Source organism: Pelecanus crispus, chromosome 1 (genome assembly GCF_030463565.1).
Source record: "Pelecanus crispus isolate bPelCri1 chromosome 1, bPelCri1.pri, whole genome shotgun sequence".
NCBI lineage: Eukaryota > Metazoa > Chordata > Aves > Pelecaniformes > Pelecanidae > Pelecanus > Pelecanus crispus.
In genome coordinates, this window is record NC_134643.1 from 92,051,076 (window position 1) to 92,071,875 (window position 20,800).

At 52.8% G+C, this 20,800-nt stretch overlaps 2 protein-coding genes across 5 annotated transcripts; one reads left to right on the plus strand and one right to left on the minus strand.

The window, feature by feature from the left end:
* Positions 1-1,614: 1,614 nt before the first annotated feature.
* PTMS (parathymosin) lies at positions 1,615-5,090 on the minus strand. 2 transcript variants are annotated; one of them, XM_075727500.1, is made up of 5 exons: positions 4,979-5,090; positions 4,213-4,284; positions 3,354-3,432; positions 3,130-3,194; positions 2,480-2,564 (listed from the first exon to the last, which is right to left on the minus strand). In XM_075727500.1, the coding sequence occupies exons 1-5, from the start codon at positions 5,024-5,026 to the stop codon at positions 2,514-2,516; spliced, it is 315 nt and encodes a 104-aa protein (XP_075583615.1). In that variant the 5' UTR covers positions 5,027-5,090; the 3' UTR covers positions 2,480-2,513. The 2 variants fall into 2 exon arrangements, with proteins under 2 accessions (XP_009482973.2, XP_075583615.1); XM_009484698.2 differs by lacking the exon at positions 4,979-5,090 and having other exon boundaries at positions 1,615-2,564; positions 4,213-4,250.
* Positions 5,091-13,469: 8,379 nt separating this feature from the next.
* On the plus strand, positions 13,470-20,214 carry MLF2 (myeloid leukemia factor 2). Of its 3 annotated transcripts, XR_012831183.1 has the most exons (8): positions 13,477-13,550; positions 15,513-15,639; positions 16,107-16,142; positions 17,654-17,707; positions 18,117-18,242; positions 18,596-18,755; positions 18,844-19,084; positions 19,640-20,214. XR_012831183.1 is itself a non-coding variant. In XM_075713619.1 (7 exons), the coding sequence occupies exons 1-7, from the start codon at positions 13,501-13,503 to the stop codon at positions 19,020-19,022; spliced, it is 732 nt and encodes a 243-aa protein (XP_075569734.1). In that variant the 5' UTR covers positions 13,477-13,500; the 3' UTR covers positions 19,023-19,632. The 3 variants fall into 3 exon arrangements, 1 of the variants encoding a protein (XP_075569734.1); XR_012831184.1 differs by lacking the exon at positions 16,107-16,142 and having other exon boundaries at positions 13,470-13,550; XM_075713619.1 differs by lacking the exon at positions 19,640-20,214 and having other exon boundaries at positions 18,844-19,632.
* The last annotated feature ends 586 nt before the right edge of the window (positions 20,215-20,800 follow it).

The window sequence follows — 20,800 nt, forward strand, 5'->3', positions numbered from 1 at the left end:
CATGAAAACTGTGATCAGCCTCTGCAGAGATTGTATCATCCGCTAATAATTTATATTCAGTACCGAACGGTAAAAGGTAACTGGACAGCAGAAAGTTTGGGGGAGTCCTGAGGACTTGCTCCAGTGTAAAAGTATCTTGAACAGAGACTAGAATCCATTGGTTTTTAAAATGGAGCAATAGTAGGAATACAAAATTGCAAAAGCACAGCTAAGAGAGACACGCAGGTTGAAGCAGGACATTGATCACAGTGCCCAAGGCAGGCGGGAGCAGGGAGGGGTGTTGCAAGTCAGTCCCGGGGAGCAGCAGCCTGCTTTTGAAATGCCATTCACAGAGGGAAGGCACCCAAACTGGCTGTGGCTCCAGCTGCCAAGGGAGCTCTGCAGGGCAGGACGGGGCTGTGGTGAACATGGCTGAGGCTGACCCTGGGCAGCAGAGAGGGCACGGCTACAACAACTGTGCTGCAAACGCCCCTGAACGCAGAGCCCTGCACGTGGCTCCAGCTGGAGGTGGGGATGTCCCAGGACCAGAGGGGCCTGCTTGCACCAGGCTCATCCCTGCTGGAGGAGAAGGGCCCAAATCCCCTCCCTGACACTGAGCCGGGAAGGAGTGAAGAGGCTGGGCCAGGAGCACCAGGACTGTGGTGGCCCCTGGGCTGAGATGGGTTCAGACCCAGCAAAGGCTCCACCAGCAAACGGGTGCTGGGGGAGTGGTGTACCCACACCCCGCAGGGCGGTGAGATCCCACCTGGCAGGCATGCGTCCCTGGAGACATTTGCAGGTGAGAAAGGGCTGGGCAGGAGCTGTCCCACCACCACGCTTGTGTCCCTCCACGCCCCGGGAGCAGTCCTGCAGCCAGATGCGGACATTTGGAGAAAATCACGGTTGACACTTTGCCCCTCTGGAGATAAGCAACCATTCGCGCTTCCTGTATCTGATCAGTTGCTGCAGTCGGGCAAGCACAACGCCACTGATGCTCAGACAAAAGTTGGTATTTACAGCTCCCGGTCTCGGTGGCTCATTGCACGATCGCCAAAGCACGGGTTTAAAAAGGACGAAGTGCTAACACCAACTGTAAAAGGTCTGCAAAGATAAAAAGACAAATGCTGGACAGATCTTTCCCAGGCAGCTGGAGGCACAAGGAGCTGAAGCTCGTACCTCTTGGAACGCTTCCCTGTCGCTGTGTCAGGGGAGGCTGCAGGGCAGCACACGGTGAGAGCGGCACTCGGTTGCGTCCAGCTGCTGCAGCTCAAGGTCCCTTTTCTGAACCTCTGGCAGCCGCTGCCGGGGCCCGATTGCCGTTTCAAATGCTTCACGGTAGCCCTGGAGCTTTACCTTGGATTCGTGCCGTGCCCTCGCCGTGGCTGCCCAGCAGCTGGAGCAGTGCAAGAGGGCAGGAGCAGGACCCACGCGTGCTGGTCTCCAGCAGGCAGGGGCCATTTGAATAATTAACGCAGGCCTTTTGACTAACTTTCTGTTCCCCCTTCTACCCCCGCTGCTGGCCAAAGCCACCCCGTCTTTCTGCAAACCAGGTTCTACCAACCCAACCAGAACGCAACCCAAGACGTAGAGACGCAACCATCCACACAAGGCATTTGAAATATTTTTAAACGCTTTTATTTACAGTGCTAGTTGAAAACAATATATATATTTATATCTATCATCCTCATGATGTCTGTGCCATAGAAAATGCTGTGGCTATATCGCCTTTCATTTACAAAAAATGGTCACAAGAAAATCTGAAGGGAAAAAATGGAAATCAAAGTTTGGTCCCCAATTGTTTCTCTCGATTTGTTTTTAAAAAAGCCTCCAAATTAAAAAAATACGCAGTTCCGATGAAATTCATATATAAAAACAACCCTTATCTTCTGAAAAATTCACGAGGCCCAGCTTGCTGTCATGTAAACTTGGGGGGAAAAAAAAAAGCTTAAAATAAATTCTGTCTCCATGTGTGGCTTAATAGAACCATTATTTGCTTGTAATATTCTTTTTCTTTGTCTCTCAGGGTTCAAGGGGAAAGCAGATGAGAAGGATGCCTGGGACTGGAAAATGCACTATGAGATCTGTGCCTGCAGCCTCCTGGACTCAGGAAGGACACCTGACAGCAGGTCTGGAGAGCAGGAGCTGTCAAGAATCTCAGCCTTACTAGTGACAAAAAAAGGCAGGCAAGTGAAAACGGAGGGAGAGGTGCTTGCCGTGTGAAGAGCCTGGCACGCGGGCCCGGCGAGGTTACGTACTGGGCCCCAGGAAACAATGAGATTCTTGAGGGAAGAGGATCATTTGTAAATGGGGCACAGCCGAAAGGATGTCAGGGACTGGAATAATTTCAGCTGGGGAACGTCACAGATGGACTAGACCTTCGGGTGAAAGGGAAACTGCCGTCTTCCCTGTTTGAGAGCATTTCTAATCTTTCCTCATCTGAGATTGTGTGAAGCCAGAGGCTAATGGACAGTGCAAGCACAGGCTGGAATGGAGGAGGAGAGATGGACGGAACAGAGGAGACGGGAGGGGAGGACTCAAGCCGAAGACCCGTTTTCTGTCTTCTGCCTCTTTGGATCCACTTCATCCTACATAGGACACAGAGAGGAAAAAAGAAAAAGAAGAGTTACCATCAAACAGTCACTACACCAAGGCACATCGTTTCCCCACAAAATTCTTACTGCTGCTCTTTCCTCTATATGGAAATCTGTTTGGCCCACCCTAATTTAAAGGATCTTTGAGTGCCTGACACAACTGTTCTGTTGATGGTCATGGCTAAGACGTGGACAGCTCCATTTGGAAGGATATCTGCGCTCTTACTTTCAGGAGGTATAAGCCCAGGCTCACATCACTTCAGACAGACCCTGAGAACCTGCCCTTACAAGCCCATTGCCCAGTGCAATTTCAGGCACCTTGACTCTCAAACCCTCAGCACTGTCACTGCCAGTGGAAGGACCTGGATCCTACAAGGAGCCTACAGGGGTTTATTATCCCCTTGCCATGTCAGATTTGTTTACCCATCTGCCGCTGAAGCGGCAATGAGACCCGAGACCAGTTTGAGATGTTCAGCAATGGCATCCACACAGATTTCATCAGCACATAGCAGGTAACCTAGTTCCTTCTCATTGCCATTGCTCTCACACTATCACTCACCTCTTCCTCCTCTGCAGATCGTTTTTCTGCGTGACCATCCTGCTCTTGCCCATTCTCGTCTCCTTCTGAGCACAAGCAAGAGAGGAAATTGCAGGTTAACTGAAGTAGCATTTAAGGGAACGTAATCTCACAGTCAGAGGGCTCAGAGGAGGGATTTCCCTCCAAGATCTTCTATTCCCCCACAGCCTGATTCCTCCCATTCTTCCCACACCAATTATTCCTACCTTCATCCTCATCGCCACCTTCTTCATCCACATCATCAGGATTCTCTTCTTCATCCTCTTCAGCTCCGTTTTCCTCATCCTGAGTGAAACAAAGTGGTCAGAGCAGAAACTGACATCAGGATGACATTCCCATGTGCTCTTTGCTGCAAGTGCAAGAATAATCTCCACAGCTCTGGCCACTTCAGACTCCAGTCTCGGATGTGCATCAAGTAAGCGACCTCTGCACTGTTACTCAGACACCCTCACTCCCACCATCCCAGCTGAAACCCTCCTCCCAACCAGCCTTCTTTACAAAACCAATCCATCCAGTCCCTCCCCACCAATATGAACCTCCTTGACTTCCACAAGCTTACATCCTGACAAGCTGCTGCCACCCCATCCCAACAATCAGAACATCTCTCTGGTTACAGGCTAATGACTTAGCCTGTGCTCATAGTACGTCTGCTTCCAGATCCCTTCTGACCTTCACCAATCTGTGCGTTTCCTCACTGTTCCTCCCCCCACCTTCTTCAACTTATATTCCTTATGCACCTCGGGATGCTTCCGTAGGCGCAGGACCACATCTCCTGTGGCACCTTCCTCCTAACTCCTACTTGCCCTTGTCTCCATTCCCTTCTTTGACCTTTTTTCCTTCTCACTGGGCCATGCTGACTATGCTAAGTCTTTCAAGGCTCACTCTCCACAATTATCCTATAGCCTGCTCTTCATTTGCCCCTCTCCCTTATGAGCTGCCCTGGCCTGTCCTCTTTCTTAATCTCCCATATTGCCTTCACATTCATTACCCACAGCAAGCCAGGCTAACCACCCCTTATAAAACCCTCCCCGACGCCTCTAAATCTATCCCCCAGAAGGGCCTCACCTCTACTACCTCCTTCACCTTTTCTTTGTGGACTGTTTTCTCCTCGAGTTTTTCCTTCTTTTCCTTCATTTCCTACACACGAGATGAGAAAAACCATTCCGGTGGTCAGCAGCAAGAAAATAAAAACACCGGGATGCTTAAACAAAGAGGGTTTAAAGGAGACGCAGAATAACGGTGAGGAGAGAAAACACACTGGGCGTTAAACCTGCCCTCCCTGACAAAGAAAAAGCAGCGAAAACGCGTCAGGGCTACTCCAAGACAACGCACATGTGGAAACCAGAAGTACGGAAGAGGTCAAATTTTTTTTTTTTTTTTTTTTTTAAATAATAATAAAAAAAACCGTGTCCGTAGGATCGAGGCGTTTCCGGGCCCCGCCACCCGGGGGCCCGCGCTTTGTGTCCACCACAACTTTTCCGCCCGCCCGGTGCGGCCCCCGCCGCCGTTCAACCGTTCCCTAACGGCTCGGCTCGCGCCGGCGCGAGCCGAGCCGAGCCGAACCCAGCGCGCGCACCGCCCGGCCAATGGGGGGGCGGGGGCGGGGCGGGGGGCGCGAGGGCCCTCGCGCCCCCCGCCCCGCCCCCGCCCCCCCATTGGCCGGGCGGCGCGGGGGGCCTGCGCGCGCGCCCCCCGTCGGCCGGGCACCCTCAGACGCCGCTGCGCGGCCCCGCGGTGAAGCGAGCGGGACCCGTGCCCTTCACCCCCCCCTACGCCGCACCCTCCTCCCCCCACCCCGCATCGGGAGCAGACCGGCCGGGGCGTCTCTCACCTTAGCGCTCAGCTCCGCCGGCGCCTCCTCGACGCGTTTTTCCGACATCCTGGCCCGGGTAGCGAAGGGAAGAGGCCGGTGGGAACCGTCCGAGGGAGCCCCGCGGGGAAAGAGCGAGGAGGGGCGGCGGGAGGGGGGTGGTCAGCGGCGGGAGCGCAAAGTCCCAGCGATCCGGAGGCGGCGGGCTCCCGCCCCGGGGGCCAAAGTACCAGGGTCTCCCGCGGTGGGGGGATACGGCGGGGAAGGGGATTTATACACCGCCCGGTGACGAGGGAAGGAGGGACCTGGGGAGGGAGGGGAGAGGGACGGGAGGCGGAGGAGGGAGGGAGGGGAGAGGGACGGGCCGCGGCGCGCCGCGGGGAGGGCGGCCGCCAGAACAATGTGCACTCGGCGCTCCACCAGGGCCGGCGGCCGCCCGGCAGCGGGGGCGCAGCGCAGCCCCCGCGAAGGCACCGCCCCCCCCTCCGCCGCGGCCCGGCCCGTCGAGGCCAGGCGGGGGCGCGAAGCAGGGAAGCCCCGCTCCGCTCTCCCCGCCCAGCCGCGGCACCAGGCACTGCCCTGGGGGAGCCGAGCCCTGTGCCCGCCGCCCCTGCAGCACGGCCGCGGGGGGAGGGGAGGGGAAGCTGCCCCTGGAGCCCGGCCGCCCCTCCCGGAGGAACCCGGGGTGGGAGAGGAGCGGCGCTACGGGGCCGTGTGGGAGGGCAGCGCTGGCGACGGCCGGGCTCACGCGGCCTCCTGCCTGGAATTTTCCACTCCAGCTGCCCGTCCTCCCTCCCTTCTCCTGGAAGCGCTCCCGGCGGCCGGGCTCCTCCCTGCGCGGGAACCCGCCGGCTGGGGGCGGGGCGGGAGCCAGCCTGCTTTTCCCGCGCTCTCTCCGCGGAGGAGGGAGAGGGCGGGGCCCAGCTCGCGCGCGCGCGCCGGCGAGGCAGTTCGCAGCGGGGGGGGGGGGGGGGGGAGGGCGGCTCAGCCAGCGCGTCCCGATTCCCCATATAAGGAGGGACTAAGGGGTAGGCGCCTGATTGGGCTATTCAAATGAGCCGTCTGCCTGGCAACAGGCTTCCTATTGGCTGCTGGGGGTAGGCGCTCTGGTTGGGGGTGCGGGGTGCAGGGACGGTTGCTGTAAGGGGGGGGAGGGGCCGCTGGCACGTGGGGCGGCGGGGAAGGCGCGCGAGGGACCGAGGACGTGGGGCGGCGGTCGCCGGTGCTCCGTGGCGCTACCCGGCTCGGCTCGGTGCCGGCCTCCCCTTCCCGGGTGTGCTGGCTGGCCTCCGGGGCGGCTCGAGAGGAGAGGGGCCTGGTTTGAAGCGCCCGGGGAGCGTGGGGTGCGGGCGGCCCCCCTGTGCGCAGCTGGCGCTTAAACCGGGGGAGCCCTCGGTGGCGTGAGCGGGGGTCCCCGCGGGGCCGCACCCCAGCGTCCTCCTCAGGCCTGTGTGCCGCCCCACGGGAGCACGGCAGGTGCTAGGGCCGGGGCCCCCCGAGATACCCCCCCGGCGTCGCGGCGGGCGCTCGGCAGCCCGAGGCGGCGGCGCCCCGCTGAGGCTCTTCGCCGGGAGCCGCTCCAGCCGCCCGCAGCCAGCCCGGCCTCCCGCTCCAGCGGCGAGGCGGAGCAAGCGCAGGCCCGGCCGGGCAGTATGCGGCAGGCAACACTGACCCCTGCCGCCTGCCGCAGCGCCCGGCCCGCCTATCTCGGAGACCGGGCTCGGCCCGCCTGCCGCCCGCGGAGGCGCTGGCGGTGCCTCCGGGCAGGGGTGGCCCGCTGAGGAGGATCGCCACCCTGCGCCGAGTCTCCTTTTAGGCAAAAGCCCTTTCTGCAGAGTGGCAGGTTGTGTCTTGCAGCTGCAGGGATTTGTTGCTAACTAAACAGGCGTTCTTATAGCCGCACTTCAAACCGTTGTTTTATCAGCTTGAGCAGACCGGAATGACTAAATTCCCTTTACCCTTCCCAGAAGACTTATATTGTCCCACTCTTCGTCTGCATGCATTTGCAAGCCTATGTGCAAAACTAAGCATGCACATGAGTAGATACGGATGTAGACATGTACACAGCCGTTCTCACAGGTATGAGGCAAGGTTATTAACCCATCAGGTTGGAAAACGTATTTAGGCAGGCAAGCCCTTCTTGTCCTTCTGATAGAACCTCAGTAAGATTCCGTACAAAGTCAGGATTTAGAACTGGTGCTCTGAGTTTAGTTGAATATGTTTCAGTTTGAGCATTTAATAGAAAAAGCGATTGGTACTTGCGCAACAGGGAGGGTAATAAGTATGTAACTCCTGAAGGAAAGTATGAAAGAGATTGGGTAAGTTATAATTTGTGTGACAGGGAGGTAGGAGGTCCCCACCTTGGCATCTCATCTCCTCTGTAGCTACAGCTGCTTCTCTCAGATAATCTGACTAATCTGTGTTCTTCCTAGCTAGAAACAGTGTCTGCCCCAAAGAAATTGTCATGTAACCCAGACACACGGATCTAGACTAGTACCGAAATAACAAAGCATGAAAATATGTGTATTAATTTCCCCCCCTTCCCCTTCTGTTTCATAAGCCCCTCCGGCCAACTTCTCAGGTGCAGCTTCTATCAGCATCAAGCCCTGGTTTGGTTCAAGTACCCCTCTTTCATCCCTCTCTTCTTCTAAGAAGAAAATCTTAATTTCTGGAGCTGCACCCAAAAATAGAAGCCACAAAACTCTATAAAGTGGCAGATGTTGTTCCTCTCTGCTTCTGCTTGTCAGGAGATGCGTGGCTCATTGCTCTACTGTTGTCTTCACCAGTCCAGGGTTTTCATCATTTCCTTCACATGCTCAGCTACTGAAAATGCAAAACTACACCAATACGCATCCCTTGGCAGAGACATTTTCACATTAATGCACAAACAGGCCTTGACACAACATCTGAGAGGGGAGAAAGCAAGGATGTTATGCAGTGGTGTTGCTGTGCCCAAAGCGCGTTGTTGACACAGACAGTGCACCCACAGATGCAAATAGACAAACACCTGTTTGTGTAAGGGAAGCCTGTTCCCAGCAACCCGTAGGATGGGGCTGCTCAGTCAGCTCTACAAACCGGTGTGCCACCTGTGACCTTTCCCCCCAGCACTTGCAGGTGCAACCTCGTGTTTTCCCTTCTGCGCTCCACACCATGTCCTCTTTGCAATTCTTACCTCATCTGTTGCTTCTCAACTTTTGCCTTGTACCTGTATTCTTGGCAGCATTCTTCCCGTGGCCCTCTCCCTGGCTTCCCTTTATGACATCCTTTATCCCACATACAAAATTAATCTCATGCCCCCCCTTCATTTTTCACATGTCCCATTTTGCCCTGCATGCCTGCATCAAGTATGTTTTTCCCCTTAAATCCTATGTGAAACTCTTCTTCGTGCCTTGTGACATGCCCGCTTCTGCATCCCAACTCTTGCCCTTCGGATCCTGATGGTGGGATTCCCTTGGCTTCTAGCGTGCAGCCGCTTCACTCAAGCCCTGAGGGCATCTTCTAACTGTCTCACCTAACTCTTCCCTGTGTCTTCTGCTGCTCTGTCTGATTTGTGCTGCTCTGCATTTTGTCTGCCAGATCGATTTGCAGCTTTTCTCTGCTCCCCTCTCCCATCTGTGTTTTTCCCTTTGTTGCAAATGCGAGTATACTCATTGTGCGGTCTGCAGATGCGAGTCCCTTTTCAGCGTGTTCTGTAATATTTGCCTCAAGTTGCTTTGCCAACTCAGCAGAATATATTCCATCCTTTTCAGAGTCTTATGTCCTTAGACAAAATGAGGGAGGTGCAGGAGTTACATGATATATCATTGTTTGGGAACATAGACAATATGCATGTCTGCAGCCCAGAGAACAATCTGAATGTAATTTTCTCAGTACAGTAAGTTACAATTTTTCTGCTGTGCGCTGTTTGTGCTTTGTCTTTATGCAGGTGCGTGCATGTGTTTAGGTGCAGTACATACCTATTTGTGTACAGTGGTGTATTTTCTCTCTATTACATGCATTTACTTTTGTGAGTATAGAAACTATGGTACTTTTCTACTGAGGCACGTGTTAAGCTTGCATGTGTGTGTCTTCCTACACGAGCGTGTGCTTGCATATGTGTCTGGGCTTTCATGCGTATTTCATGTATTTTTCTCCTAGCATATGCAGGGTGCATGCACCTAGAAGCAAATATTTATGCATTTTGTTGAAATACTTTGCTAGTCTTGTCACTGTACTGGGGGGGGGGGGGGGCGGGGACTTTGTTGTTGATGTTGAAGGCTGAACTAACTCAGCTGTTTTCTGAGCAAAAGCAAAACACAGTACTGGGTATTTAAAAAATTTTATTTTGTGAGCTAACTCATAAGTTCCAAAACTCTTCCAAACTGTTTGCTGAACAACAAATGAGCAGAAGGTTGTGTATTTGCATTAACTTTTCTTAGATTTACATAAATTCAGAGACAGAGAGTATCTGTCCTTTTGTTACGGCAAAATCTCAATGTGCGGAGGGAATGCATTTATGTATTTAATCCACACTGTTCATCTTTCTGTCCTGCGTCCATTAAAAATCCAAGCAGGTAATCAGTTTTGTTCTTCTTCCATGATGCTGTATCCTGAAGTCAAGAGGAAATAGCCAAGAATTCAACCACCGGCCGACTTTGCATTGGGAAGTGGCTTCCTGAGAGGCAACACATTTCAATAAGCACTGCGGAGGGCTGGGAAGCAGGGTAGGTAACACGAGAGGAAGCAAGAGGAGTAGAAGGGAGTGATGAGGGTGACACAGCCTGTCAGAAGATTGGGAAGGGGAGGAGGTTTTGAATCGTGATTTTTGTGAACCTCTCTTTGCTAACATGGCACAGATGGAGGTCGTGGTTCTCACTCACAGTGTGACAGACGCATTCTTCACACGAGCAAAATATTCCGAAAGTAATCACTGCTGTGCAACACAAGCTGCAGCCGCCACAAGCTGACTCTATCATCCCAAATATGAACTGTCACATTTGAGGATCAAATCAGAGCTGTCCTTCACTCAGGGTGCCCTTCATCTGAGGTCAGAGTTAGTTGTTGGGTGAGGATTACATAAGCGGCACAGATGAAGGGAACCGGTGAAGAAATGGCTGTGGGCAGCTCCGACTTCTGGTAACGAGGATTTCTTTGTCTTACAGGCGTCCACAAGGGCCCAGGAACATTTGGACGCATTAAGAAGCTGTTTCTGTCTTCCTGGCCAAAATGATGGGTCCCTGGCAGCAGCAGGTAACAAGGGATGATTTTGCAGCGGGCCGTTTGTTTACCCTCACCACGTGACGCTCAGTTTGCTACTAAAATGCTTCCGCCGTGGCTGCCCCTGCGGCTGACTGTGCCGCGGAGGGCGATGGGGATGCTGGGGGGGAGGCGGCCTGGCAGCAGCAGGCAAGAGGCGGGAGAAGGTGGAGTTGAGGGCAGCGGCGCCATTCGTCCCTCTTCCATTTTGCCCTTCAGTCACCTCCTTCTTCCTCCCCTTCCCCCATCCTCCACCGCCTCCAGCACAACCTGGGCAGCTTAAAAAAAAAAGAAAGGAAGGAAATGGAGAGACGTAGTTAACGGCTTTTATTCATGACGGAAAACAGAAGCAGCCTAAATGGAGAATGTGACCGAGGCAAGATGGGAGTCTTGCTTTTCATTCACACCCTCATGTGCGTCATTATTCTAACCTAGCAAATGGCCATCTCCTTGGTGCACATTAGACGTAATGTGGTGAGTGCTATACAGAAACCTCTCCTATGAACAGGGCAGGAATACAGCTTCTGCATTCCTCAGAACTGTGGGCTTGTCCACGTTCCAGAAAAAGGTTGCATTTCCAATTCCTCCTGCCAGGGTTTCACCCAGCGTTAGCCACCAGCATGATTCTTTGCAAGCTAGATTCCCTCAAGATTTGCTGAAGTCGTAGTACCACTGGTAACGTAGTCTTTGGTAACAGGCTCATCGGGTGTAATGACTGCCTGTAAGGCTACAGAAATATCCAGTAAGACACGGTGTCAGCCCCCAGTCTCGTAAACTCAGCCCTGTGGGTCGCGGGCCGCTTGCAGAGGAGCAGCATTAGGGAAAGAAAAAGGATCTGCGAAGCAGTATTTGTTCCAGACTCCATCCTATTCCTTCCCTATCTCTCTGTTTGGAAGGCAGCAATGCCTGACTTAGTATTTGGTAAAAACTGAGGGAGTCCTACCATCTTCAGGACATTCCAGGAGTGGAAGGATCACTGGTATCTGGGGGACAGCAAGTCATTTTATCCCAGATCTGGGAGGAAAAAAGAAAGAAGAAAAAGAGATGCTTACATTCTTGCCCAAGCAGCTCTTTACCTGCCTTTTAATCCTGCCACTGGAGGTCAGCTCCACATACTCTTAATCAAACACCAGGAGAGCTGCAGAGCAAAAGGAAAACACACCAAACAGGAAATGCTTTCCAGTTTGGAGGTCTCTGAAGGATGATTCAGGGTTGCAAAAGAAGAGGCAGAGAGGCTGAGGCAGCATGAGCAGAGGCTCTGTATGAACTTCAGTGCTCGCAGATCAGCTCTGAGCTGGTGACGGGAGAGCGTTTCAGCAGTTCACCTATGAACAGCCTCCCTAAGGAGCAGCGCCCGAGAGGTCTGTCACTGCTTAGCCCATGCCCTGCCCATAGGGTCTGCCTCCACCTCACGATCCTGCACCGCTGTGCTATCCACAGCTTCCACCTTGTGGACATTAGTTTCAGCCTCTGAAGAATGCACTTACAATGGGGGACATCTGAGGAGTCTTCTGCATGTTCACAAGCACAGGCCTCTAGTGAGAGGTCTTTCTGGACACCAAGCTGTTTTGAGACCCGTTGTAGCAAGAAGTATTATTGCCAAAGCCCCTATGCATTCCACCACGTAAAGCATGCTACCGGGTCAATTTCCTCTGTCAGACTCCAAAATCCAAGGACATGGCTGCTGCCACAACCGAGGAGTTCGATTTCTCAACCACATCTTCTAACCTGCTATTTCCAGTCTTCTGGCATGGGTTTAGGCTGGCTCCTGCACACCGCAGGCAGGACGCGACAGTCAACAAAAACACTGCTAAGGAAGCCTGCGCTGGTCTCAAGCTGGAATGCGTTAGTCTGCTCTTTTCCTTCTAATCCAGCGGAGCAGGAGGTAGCTGAAGGCAACCAGCATTCCCCAGGGATGGTGACAGAGGCTGTCACCCCACTGATCTGTGTGGGGGAGCTTCCCTGACGCTGCCGTAGGCACATGCTCCGAGTACCTGTGCTCCGTGTGTGGTTCCTGGTGGCTGCCCAGGGGCAGCGACGGCCCACAGCCGGCTTACAAAGTACCCTCCCCGTTTCTGCCAGGCAGAGCACTGGTGCGCGTATGCTGTCCGTGCTCTCAAGCGCAGGCAAGCAGGTCTGTCTGTGCCTCCCGCCTGCCCGCGTGGTACAGGAAGCCCAGGCCAAACGCTGTCGCCGCAGCGGCCCAGACGGAGCTGTGGACTGTGGCCATGAACTAAGCGGTCACCAGCCGCTGGGGCTGTCCTTACGGTGAGCTGCCAGGTGGCAACCTCCACCTCCCCCGTGGCGTCCCCCTGGCCAGCCAGCGTGGCAGAGGCACCCGTGACCGCGCTCCCACTCGTTCCGAGCCTTCGAGCGCTCGCCTCGCCCGTCAGCCGCCCCTCCTCTTACCGAGGCGGGACGTGAGCAACACCCCTGGTGCCCGTCTGCCGTCGCCTCTGCCCCAGGAACGGTGGCCCCTCGTGACTGGGCACGTTTTCACTTGCTGCCAGCTGCAGCTCACTCCCGGACCCACCGGGCAGCGCCGTGCTCCGGGCCGGCTGGCGCTAGCGGCACCCTGCCGCGCCGAGGCCTCCTAGAGGGTAAGGCAGGCTGCGGAAGCCACCGTACCGGCGTTCGGCCTGCGACCCCTCGGGCCCGGGCCGTCCTTGCGGAGCCGGGCCCGGGACGCCCCGCTGGCAGCGGCGCGGCCGTGGGGGGGCGCGGGGCCGCCCGGGGGCGCGGGCTCCGGGCTGACGGCCCCCGGGGGGCGCCCGGCGCCAGGGGGCGCTCTGCCCGCCGGCCCTTCCGGCCTGCCCGAGCGTCGGGGCGGTGTCGGCGCGAGGCGAGGGGCGGGGCTCCCCCTCCCCCCCCCCCCCCGGTGAGCGCGTCGCCGGCCGGGGCGGGGCGGGCGCGCATGCGCGGGGCGAGGCGGCTGGCGCGAGCGGGGCGGCGGGGGCGAGCGCGGTCCCGGGCCGCGATGGGAGCGGAGGCGTGAGCGGCCCGCGGGCCTCCCGCTGCCGCGGAAGGGGAAGGGCTGCGCTCGCCGCTTGGCACCCACCGGCGCGCCGGCAGGCAGGGGAAGGGGCCGGGGGCGGGGCCTGGGCCCGGGGCCGGGAGGGCCACGGCGGGGGGTGGTGGCCTAGGGCGCCGCGGGGGGAGCGCTGCCGTCGCCTGCCCGGGACGGGGCGGGGTGGGGTGGGGCGGGGGAGGGGGGGCGGGTCTGCTGCTCGTCCCCTCCCCGCCCTCCGCCTCGGCTGTGCTCACCCCCCCTCTCCCCTCCGCAGCGGCCGCCCCCGACCGAGGGAAGCATGTTCCGGCTGATGAGGGATAGCGAGCCGGAGGACCCCATGTTTGCCATGTGAGTCGAGCTGGGCATCCTCCGGGGGGGCGGGGGGACTGGGGGGCTGCGGCACAGCTCATCCCCGGGGGCTGGGGGGGGGGGCAGGTGTGCGCTACCCTCGCGTCCGGAGAGGCGGGCAGAGGGCCCTCTGGGCCGCGGGAAATACCGCAGCGCGGCAGCTGTCTGGAGAAAAATCCAAACATCCTCTTAAGGGGCAGCACAGGGAATAACCTGGTTCGCGTTGGTCTGATTTCCGTGATACTAGAGCATGGTCTTGGAGGGAAGCGTGATTAAATAAAGTAGGCCAGAAGGCATTGCAACTGTGTGAGGAAGAGAGGGCTGGAATACCTAATCTTTATCTTTGCATAAAGATTTTTTTTTTTTTTCTTATACCAAGTAGGACTTCAGTTCAGATAGATAAAATCTACTGTTCTGTCCAGTGTTTGTTGCTGTTATGCACAGGAAGTTGTTAACAGAGCTGGAGAAGACTGCTAAAGCAGTTGTCAAGTTGTAAGGAACTAAGTGAAGACAACAAGTAGTTTTGAAATAAGAGTCTTGAAATCTAACAAAGGTCTCAAGAACTCTTCCTGGGATTCTCTTTGCTGAGTGGGTTTTTCTTCTGTCCACAGTCCAGAAATTGGATGCTGTTGATAAATTTTGGCAGTGAAACTAAGTTGGCAGCCCTTGCCAAAGCAGATAAGGAATAGACTGTAATACAGTAAGAATTTGATTATGTTAAGCATGGCACTACTAGAAATTTGGTGGAATTGATTTATGTAGAAGAATAAAGTCTGGTTTTTGCTTATAGAATTGGTAATAAGCAAGAATTTTATCAGCTGTAAACAAATGAGCAGGAGAGAAGACCTTGATGTCCCAGTTAGTCACAGAATGACTGTGTGTTCTCATTGATGTGGCAGGTATGGGTCTAGCTTTTATTATGGGAAGCATTTCCAGTAGAGACAGAAAAGTATTGGTGCTTTTGTGATCTCAGGAGTATGATATGCTGCTGAAGTTATTCACACGCAAGAGGGAGAAGTGCAGACTGTAAGATGTGCAGAGAAATGCTGTGGTATTTCCCAGACTTTTTTTACTGTGGCCACTGTATTCTGTGACCATTTGTCCTTATTCTCCTTTTTTTCTCCTTGCTCCTCCAGCATGTGTGAACGTGTACAGCTCTCAAAGTGGAGGCTGCAAAAGAAGGAAAGGAAGGAAAACCAGTTAGGGACCCCAGTTATTGTTCCCTTTCCCTCTCAAATCTGCAAAAGCTGTATGTGGTCGCAACCTCTTGATAGGTGTACACATAACATTGTAGGAAAATAGCAGATGAAGATGATTTGGGGTGGGGGAATGTCACACAGTGTCAGGCCATACTGGAGGTTTCAGTCTTGCATTTGAGTGTGTTTGTGTGCATAGAGGGGTGAGAGGACAATATCTAGGATCGCGTGCTCTCTGGTCCCGTTAAGTGTAGTCCCTCTCTTGGGTCTTCATGCACCTCCCTGCAAAATTAAGAACTGCTCTTCTAGAAGGGTTTGATTGTTTTGCAGAGCTGTTACCGTAAAGAGTTTTGATGGCACAAGAGGAAATGAGCATGAAATGATGGTGGTATGTGGACTGCAGATCTGAGAAGTGGCTTTTATCTGCTAGACCAGTGAGGTTCTGGAATGGCCTTGGCCATGCTTGGCCCTAAAGCATTAGTGGGACCAGAACACCAAACTACTTCTGAACGGACATCAGTTAGTGCCTGAGAGGGATTCTGTAGTGTAATATGTTCTCTTACAAGACATAAGATGGGATCCAGAGGTCCCTTGTAGCCCCAAGGATCACCAAAAGCAACACTGAGTTCTTGGGATTCTGGATTTTCAGCTTGGAAAGGAATGTACAGCTACATAAAAGAAACTCAAAGTCAGAATGGGTGGATTATGCGGGGCTTTTTCTTTTGTCATCCCTTCCTCACCATTGTTCTCTCAACCTTTCCAAAAGGGACCCTTTTGCCATCCACCGGCAGCACATGAACCGCATGCTTTCTGGAAGTTTTGGGTTCGGCCCGCTCCTTGGCATCACTGATGGGACCACACCTGGGGCTCGCCAGGCTGGCCGTAGGATGCAGGTAAAAGGGGGGCTGAGTACAGGACAGGCTTTCTTAAACTGCCTGTTAGCTTCTGTCTTCCACTGCTACTTGGTTGGGCACGCCCCTCGCCTTCACACAGGTGGTGGGTGCAGAATTAACCTCTAAAACAGTGGTGTTCTTGCCCTCTTCTTTCCTCCACGTGCATTGATATATTGAACACAACTGTGTTCTAGGTTGAATGGGAGGAAGGGAAGAAATACGTGTTACTTCTCAAGGACATAAATCAATGTAACTGGGAGAAATTTAGGAGCATCACCTTCTGTCTGGTTTGTTAGGGGTGATGCGGTCTGAACCGCTGTGAGGCAGTGGGGCACTTTCTTGATCTGTTTGTTGGGCCTGAGTGTTCCCAGTTCTGTTTCTGAGAAGGATGAGGGTGTTGAGGAGGATCTATAGTGTTTGGCTGTTGCAAGGTCATTCTCTGTTCTGTTTTTCTGTTGTCCTGGCAGGCAGGAGCTGTTTCACCCTTCGGGATGCTTGGCATGGTAAGTTCCCTGTTTTTCTGGGTCAAATTAGAGGTTTTCCAAATAGTGGTTCCATACTGAGATTCATCAGTGCTGTGTGCAGCCGGTGCTAAAACGTAGCCATCTGTGAGCAAGACCATCTAGCCTAATGGGTAGTGAGGGTGGGAAGGTGTGAAGAGACCAGAATGAGCTCTAGATTTATAGTAAACTGAACACAGAAGAGGGTATTGAACTGAAACTGGAGGCAGCTGGTTTCCCTTGGACCTCTCTCATTGAGTTGTTATATGACTTCAGGCCTTTCCCTCTTTTCCCCTCTAATGTCTTAATCTAGTCTGAGAGCTGTTTTAGAGGAGAGATTCTAACTCTGTTTGTATGGGGAGGTTGTATTTGCACCTTGACCAGAGAAGAGCCCTAACACTGTTAGAGCACAATATTTCATAGGAATTGGGACAGTTAATATCCAGGAAGAGCAGGTAGTCTCTTAATAACCTCATACGTCAGAAAAGAAGCTGCAGATTTGTTTGGAGGTAATGGAGGAACTGTGACAACGCAAGGGGAAGACTTAGCCATTGGTAGGCAGAGGTGATTATTGAACCTCCTTTGCCAGTGGTGGCAGATGGAAAAGCCAACAGAGTACTTCAGGTGAGCAGGACTGGAATGAGAATGACTGTGGATGTGAGAACACCGTGCTTGGAGTGTGCTGATCTCCATCATCTACTAAAATAATACAGTGGAAATAGGTTATTCCAGATCCAGCAACTTTAGCTGCCTTGCTCTGCAGGATTGCCTCAGTGAAAGAGACTAAGCATCCTGGAATTGTTGTAGCTCAGAGGATTAATAAGAATACAAACAGATAGACTTCAAAGGATAATAACATTGCATGTGAGTACTGCTCTGCTGGAAATGAGAACAAGAGGCTACTTGAGGAAACAAAAAAATCAGCAAGTTTAAACTGACATAGTAATTTTGTTTACATATTGCACAATTAACCTGTGAGACCTGCTGGCCCAGTATATTACTGCAGCCTTTAGGTTTACAAGATTAAAAAGTCAGGTGTTTGTAGGGAAAATAAGAAAACTTGTTATTATGTTAGAAAGAATACAATCAATGGAAACTTCCTTGTGGTTTAAATTGAGTTGACGGTGATGAGGTGAAAAAATCATTGAGGATGACTGTCTTATGGTTAGGATCACTATAAGTGCATACCTGAGATTTCTTCTCCTAGCTTTGCCAAGTGCCTGGACTCACAAACCCCAGTGCATTGGGAGTTAGACCCAAACTAAAAGAACAATCTTTGGCATATCCAGAGATCTGGAGAGCCAGAACGCTTGGGCAATGCAACCTGAGAGAATGGAGAGAACAGCAACCCCAAATCCTGGGGGGTTTTTTTCTGCACTACTGAGAGAAAGGGGAAAGAACAATTTTTTTCTTCTTAGGCAGCGGGGTTTTGTCCCTTGCAGATACTTTGTTGTTCTTTCCTCCTGTATCTTTCCAAACTGACTGTTCTTGTGTTCTCTTTTCCTTTTTATCAGGCAGGTGGCTTTATAGATATGTTTGGGATGATGAACGACATGATTGGAAACATGGTAAGAACCCTCCATAAGCCAGTCTGTATCGAGGGGAGTACTGAGGGTGCTCCTGCCATCCTCTCTAAGGTCTCCCATCTTACTGTGCTGCTTTGGCATTGGCTCTGCTCAAGCTGCTGAGGTGGCAGAGGCTGTAAGCTTTGCTTACTGACCAATACAGAGTGATAGAGAGCTTGTTCCTGAAGCGTACCCACTGAGGGCAGGGAGGAGAGATGGGTGAGGAAGGAAGTGTGGGGGTAGACTTGTTTAGCAAGAAGCAAGGATTAATTTAGCAGGAAGATGTGTTCTCCAGAAAGATGGATCCATGGGGATTATATTCTTCCTACTTTGTTGTATATAGAGAGAATTAACTGCCATCTCTTCTTCCCTCCCATTCCTCCTTTATACCGTTCCCCATTTCTTCTTGCAGGAGCATATGACAAGTGGTGCTAACTGCCAGACATTTACCTCCTCAACTGTCATCTCCTATTCCAACCTGGGTGATGGGCCCAAAGTCTATCAAGAGACCTCAGAGATGCGTTCAGCACCTGGCGGGGTAAGGAGGAGGCTGCAGTGCATCTTCCCAGCACGAGGCTGCTGGTTTTGCTGTGGGTGGATAGACTTCATTTGGTAGCTCAGCGCTGGCCACCCACAGCACTTCTGCTTTGCAGTCGGTTGCAGTTCGAGGAACGCATTGTGACTCACTGAACCATGCTGAGGGCCACTGGGAGGGGATGGGAAGTGCTGGCAGGGGGGAATCCATTTATCCCTCATCATTATGTTGCATCTGACATCCTGGGAGTGGTGGCAGCGTACTGTGACTGAAATGCTGCAGGCAAGAATCAGAGTGCCTTATGGGGCTGGGAGAATGAATTGAAATGTTGATCCTATGTGGGAATCTGCCCTCAGATCCGTGAGACTAGACGGACCGTAAGGGACTCAGACAGTGGCTTGGAACAGATGTCGATTGGACACCACATCAGGGAGCGGGCCCACATCATGCAGCGGTCCCGGAACCATCGCACGGGTGACCAGGAGGAGAGGCAGGACTACATCAACATGGATGAAAGTGAGTACTGTCTGTGTCCTCCTCCCAGCACGCCCAGGTGCTGCTTCCCCACCTCCTCCCCATCTGAGCTTGTTCTTTCCTTACATAGGTGATGCAGCCGCCTTTGATGACGAGTGGAGGCGAGAGACATCCCGTTTCCGGCCGCAGCGGGGGCTGGATTACCGACGGCATGAAGGCAGCAGTGGCCGTCGGGCTGAAGGGACTCGTCTTGCAATCCAGGGCCCTGAGGATTCTCCCTCCAGACAGTCCCGTCGGTATGACTGGTGAACCTAGAGCAGACCTTATGGGGGGTGCAGTGTGGCCACCCCCAAATCTACCTACACGCTCTTGTAAGTCTTAACAAGTTGGTTTCCTCATCTTCTGCTGTGCAGTTGCCTCTTAGCCATGTGCCTTTTTTTTTTTCATTGCCCCAGTCTTACATTATTTTGAGGTGTTGGTTGGAAATGGGTTTTCCCATTTAACCTGGAGAGCAGGACGGGGTGGGAGTTTTGAGGAAATACTACTCTGAATGGGAAGGTGGAAACTGTTCAAGTTAGCTTTGCTATCAACAAAAAAGTGTCGCGTCAGCCTTAAATGGTGGTTGAAATGGTATGAAATGAGGTAGGATCACAATCTGTAGAGTGTTTATACTGTTACTGTATAGAACTCGGAGACCATGTGCTGTCAGTCCAGTTTGAAACATAAGTAAATGCTGGTGTCTGCTCTCCTGTGTTTTGAATAGGGTTCACTAGGATGTGTTCTAGCGCCTGAAAAAGGTCTTTTTTCCTTTTTTTTTTTTTTGATGTCCAGACGTGAGGTTTAAACATGTCTTTTTCTGTCTTTTTCTGTGCTGCTTTCTGGTCACCACTTACTCTTTTTATGTTCTCCGTTTCCCTTCCTCCCAGGTACAGACAGTGAAACTCTGAAGCCCCTTCAAAGCACCACTTGGACCCTCCTCAAATTTAGTATTAACCTCCCTCCCACTTAAGAGTTGAAACAAAGCAACTAATCTTCTGCATTGTTCTTTTTTGCCCCATTTGGGTGCTGCAGTGGGGTGTGGGGAATCTCACTGATGTGCAAGGAACACATTAAATGCCCATTCCCTTTCTGCTCTCCCTTGGTTCTGTTCTTTCTGCCAGTAGTGGTGGGCATGAGAAGCTGCCACCTTGCCTCTTCCATCCTTTCCGCTCTTTCTGTGCTGGGTTGGGCTGGTTCTGAAGTTTGTGTTTAGTCCCCTGTGAAAAAAATATGAGGGAATTCTGCTAGAACCCCATGTCAGTCCCCTCACCAGGACAGAGGCTTCGATTCCCCTCCTGCTCCTTGGTGCAGCTATGGAGAAGCAGAAGGGTGTGTACGTTAGAGAAGGGATGAGCAGAATAAAAGTTGGATCAGCCTGTGGGCCCCCCCCTCCCCCTGACCCCTCTTCAATCAGCTCCCCCACTTTTTTAATTTGTGAAACTTGTAACTAGATGTTTACTGAATAAAGACATAAACTGTAAAGAATTGTTGGATCAGTCTTTACCTGCAGCTGACCTAGTTGTGCCTGCTGTGGAATTAAGTAACCTCTTTCGTATCCTTGGGAAATTGCTGAGGAGAAACTTGGTGTTTAATTCTAAGGCTTTATTTTCTTATAGAAAATAGCCTTATAGCCTTCCCATATAGTTACAAACTGAGATAATGCTCAACATGGAAATTGTGAAAGAAGACCCAAGAACCCACCGTTTGCAAAAATACCCTTTAATTGCTGTAGTTTTGCTGTGCACTCAGGGGAGGTTGGTTGGTCTTTCTTGCTGCCTGGTCATCTGTGTGGCCCTGAAGTAGGCCTCCGGGGTTCCTGCATGGCCAGGGACTATTTCCATTATTTTCTTGTTATTTCTATGCAACTGAAACTGACGTTGCTTTTCTTAACTTCTTAAGTTATTAGGTGAAACTTGAGGGGCATTAGGAATACAGGTCTAGGGAAAGATCTCTTGGGTTCTTGGGCCAGTTTCCTGCTCCATAAACCTTTTCATCAACTCATTTGGAACAGAAGGCAGGAAGTTTATGCGTGACTTGGAAGTGGCATG

Bases quoted from the DNA above. Each gene is read 5' to 3' on its own strand.
- PTMS (XM_009484698.2), bottom strand. From the start codon at position 3,431: ATGAGGAAAACGGAGCTGAAGAGGATGAAGAAGAGAATCCTGATGATG. The intron at 3,195-3,353 runs GTAGGAATAATT...GCTTGTGCTCAG, and splicing joins AGGTGGCGATGAGGATGAAG to AAGGAGACGAGAATGGGCAA. The intron at 2,565-3,129 runs GTGAGTGATAGT...TGTCCTATGTAG, and splicing joins GATCTGCAGAGGAGGAAGAG to GATGAAGTGGATCCAAAGAG.
- MLF2 (XM_075713619.1), top strand. From the start codon at position 13,501: ATGTTCCGGCTGATGAGGGATAGCGAGCCGGAGGACCCCATGTTTGCC. The intron at 15,640-16,106 runs GTAAAAGGGGGG...TTGTCCTGGCAG, and splicing joins AGGCTGGCCGTAGGATGCAG to GCAGGAGCTGTTTCACCCTT. The intron at 16,143-17,653 runs GTAAGTTCCCTG...CCTTTTTATCAG, and splicing joins CCTTCGGGATGCTTGGCATG to GCAGGTGGCTTTATAGATAT.